Source organism: Nannospalax galili, unplaced genomic scaffold (genome assembly GCF_000622305.1).
Source record: "Nannospalax galili isolate Female #2095 unplaced genomic scaffold, S.galili_v1.0 C49139221, whole genome shotgun sequence".
In the NCBI taxonomy this organism is placed as follows: Eukaryota; Metazoa; Chordata; class Mammalia; order Rodentia; family Spalacidae; genus Nannospalax; species Nannospalax galili.
Window position 1 is genome coordinate 1 of NW_008477500.1, and position 1,437 is coordinate 1,437.

The 1,437-nt window shown below is 50.5% G+C and overlaps 1 protein-coding gene across 1 annotated transcript; it reads left to right on the forward strand.

Annotated features, from left to right (window-relative positions):
* Positions 1–391: 391 nt before the first annotated feature.
* LOC103728443 (peptidyl-prolyl cis-trans isomerase E) lies at positions 392–1,148 on the forward strand (the record flags this gene model as incomplete). The annotated part of the gene is given in 2 exon segments (XM_008826454.3): positions 392–534; positions 729–1,148. Coding segments are annotated over 2 exon segments (212 nt in total), but the record flags the coding sequence as incomplete, so codon positions are not given.
* Between the last annotated feature and the right edge of the window lie 289 nt (positions 1,149–1,437).

Sequence of the window (1,437 nt, forward strand, 5' to 3'; positions counted from 1 at the left end):
CCGCCTGCCTCTGCCTCCCGAGTGCTGGAATTAAAGATGTGCACCACTACACCCTGTGACAATTAGTTTTTAAATGACCTTTCTTCACCAACTTGAGCTTCACTAGAGCTCATCAGTATTCTAGGATTTAATGGGCCTTGTTAAAAGTAGACAGTAAATGATTGTTAAATGAATGAATAAATGAATGAAATGAAAAGACATGAGCATGAAATAAAAAATGGAAACACCCCATTCATCCTGCTTCTCTGGTGAGGAAAAGGCAAGGTGCCACATCCATTGGTCCCAGAGCCTAAGCCAGTCTGCAGAAGGGCTGTCTGCAGTCTTCCTAGGCATGCATTATGGGCTGGGAGCAGGGTGGAAGGAGGGAGCTGACAAGTTTATTTTCTCCCAGGCCTCCTGTCCATGGCCAACTCTGGTCCAAATACCAATGGTTCCCAGTTCTTCCTGACCTGTGATAAGACAGATTGGCTGGATGGCAAGCACGTGGTGTTTGGGGAGATCACTGAAGGCATGGATGTCTTGCGGCAGATTGAGGTGGGTGGCTGGAAATGACCTAATCACCTGGGCACCCCTGTGGGAGAACTGGAGGGGGTGCTCTGTGGCTCTGGAAGAGGGCACTTCCAGGGGGATTCCTGGATGGCAGGAGGTGTTGGGGGATGTTGGGTTATCCCTGAGCAACTCTTCAGCCCCCTGCTTCTCTCCTTGACTTCTCTCCTCTGCTCTTAAAGGCTCAGGGCAGCAAAGATGGGAAGCCAAAGCAGAAGGTGATCATCGCTGACTGTGGAGAGTACCTGTGAGGCTGTGCTCTCCCTGCTGTTCTGTGGGACAAGGAAGGAGCTGCCTGGCCTTGGAGGCACAGGTGTGAGGTGACCGTGAAGCAAGCTTGTGTGTGGCCCAAGCCCTTCAGGGTTGGCTTCCTCGACAACAGCTCCACTATAGTGTGATCTGCCCTGTCTTCCTCTGAGCTCTTTCCCTGGGCGTAGCTGGGGGTCTGAAACCACAGGTGTCGCCCCACCCCTCACCATGGTCAGCTGTGTCTGGTCACTGGTTCTCCAGACATGTGCTGCCACAGCCTGTCCTGGACCGTCTAGCTACTGGGTGGCTTCTTTGCTAAAATAAACTGGTTTTTTTTTGTACTGTTGCGTGCAGCACGTTCCTGGGAGTTATCTGTTAGAGATCATGCCCATGGCTAAACCATCCCCTGGAGGTGACTGGCAAGTTGGAAAGGCATAACACCTTCATGGCTCATGTTTTCTTCCTTGGGCTAATTCCTTTAAATGCCAGGTGATGTAGCTTCATGTCAGATATCCTTGCAGACATGGTCAGGGCAATGGAAATCTCTTTTCTGTGTTCCTGAACTCATGCTGCCTGTCTTGTGTCACCTCAGTGGCTCCTGTGGTTATTTAGTGTTCACATTTTCATTCTTCAGGGTTTTTT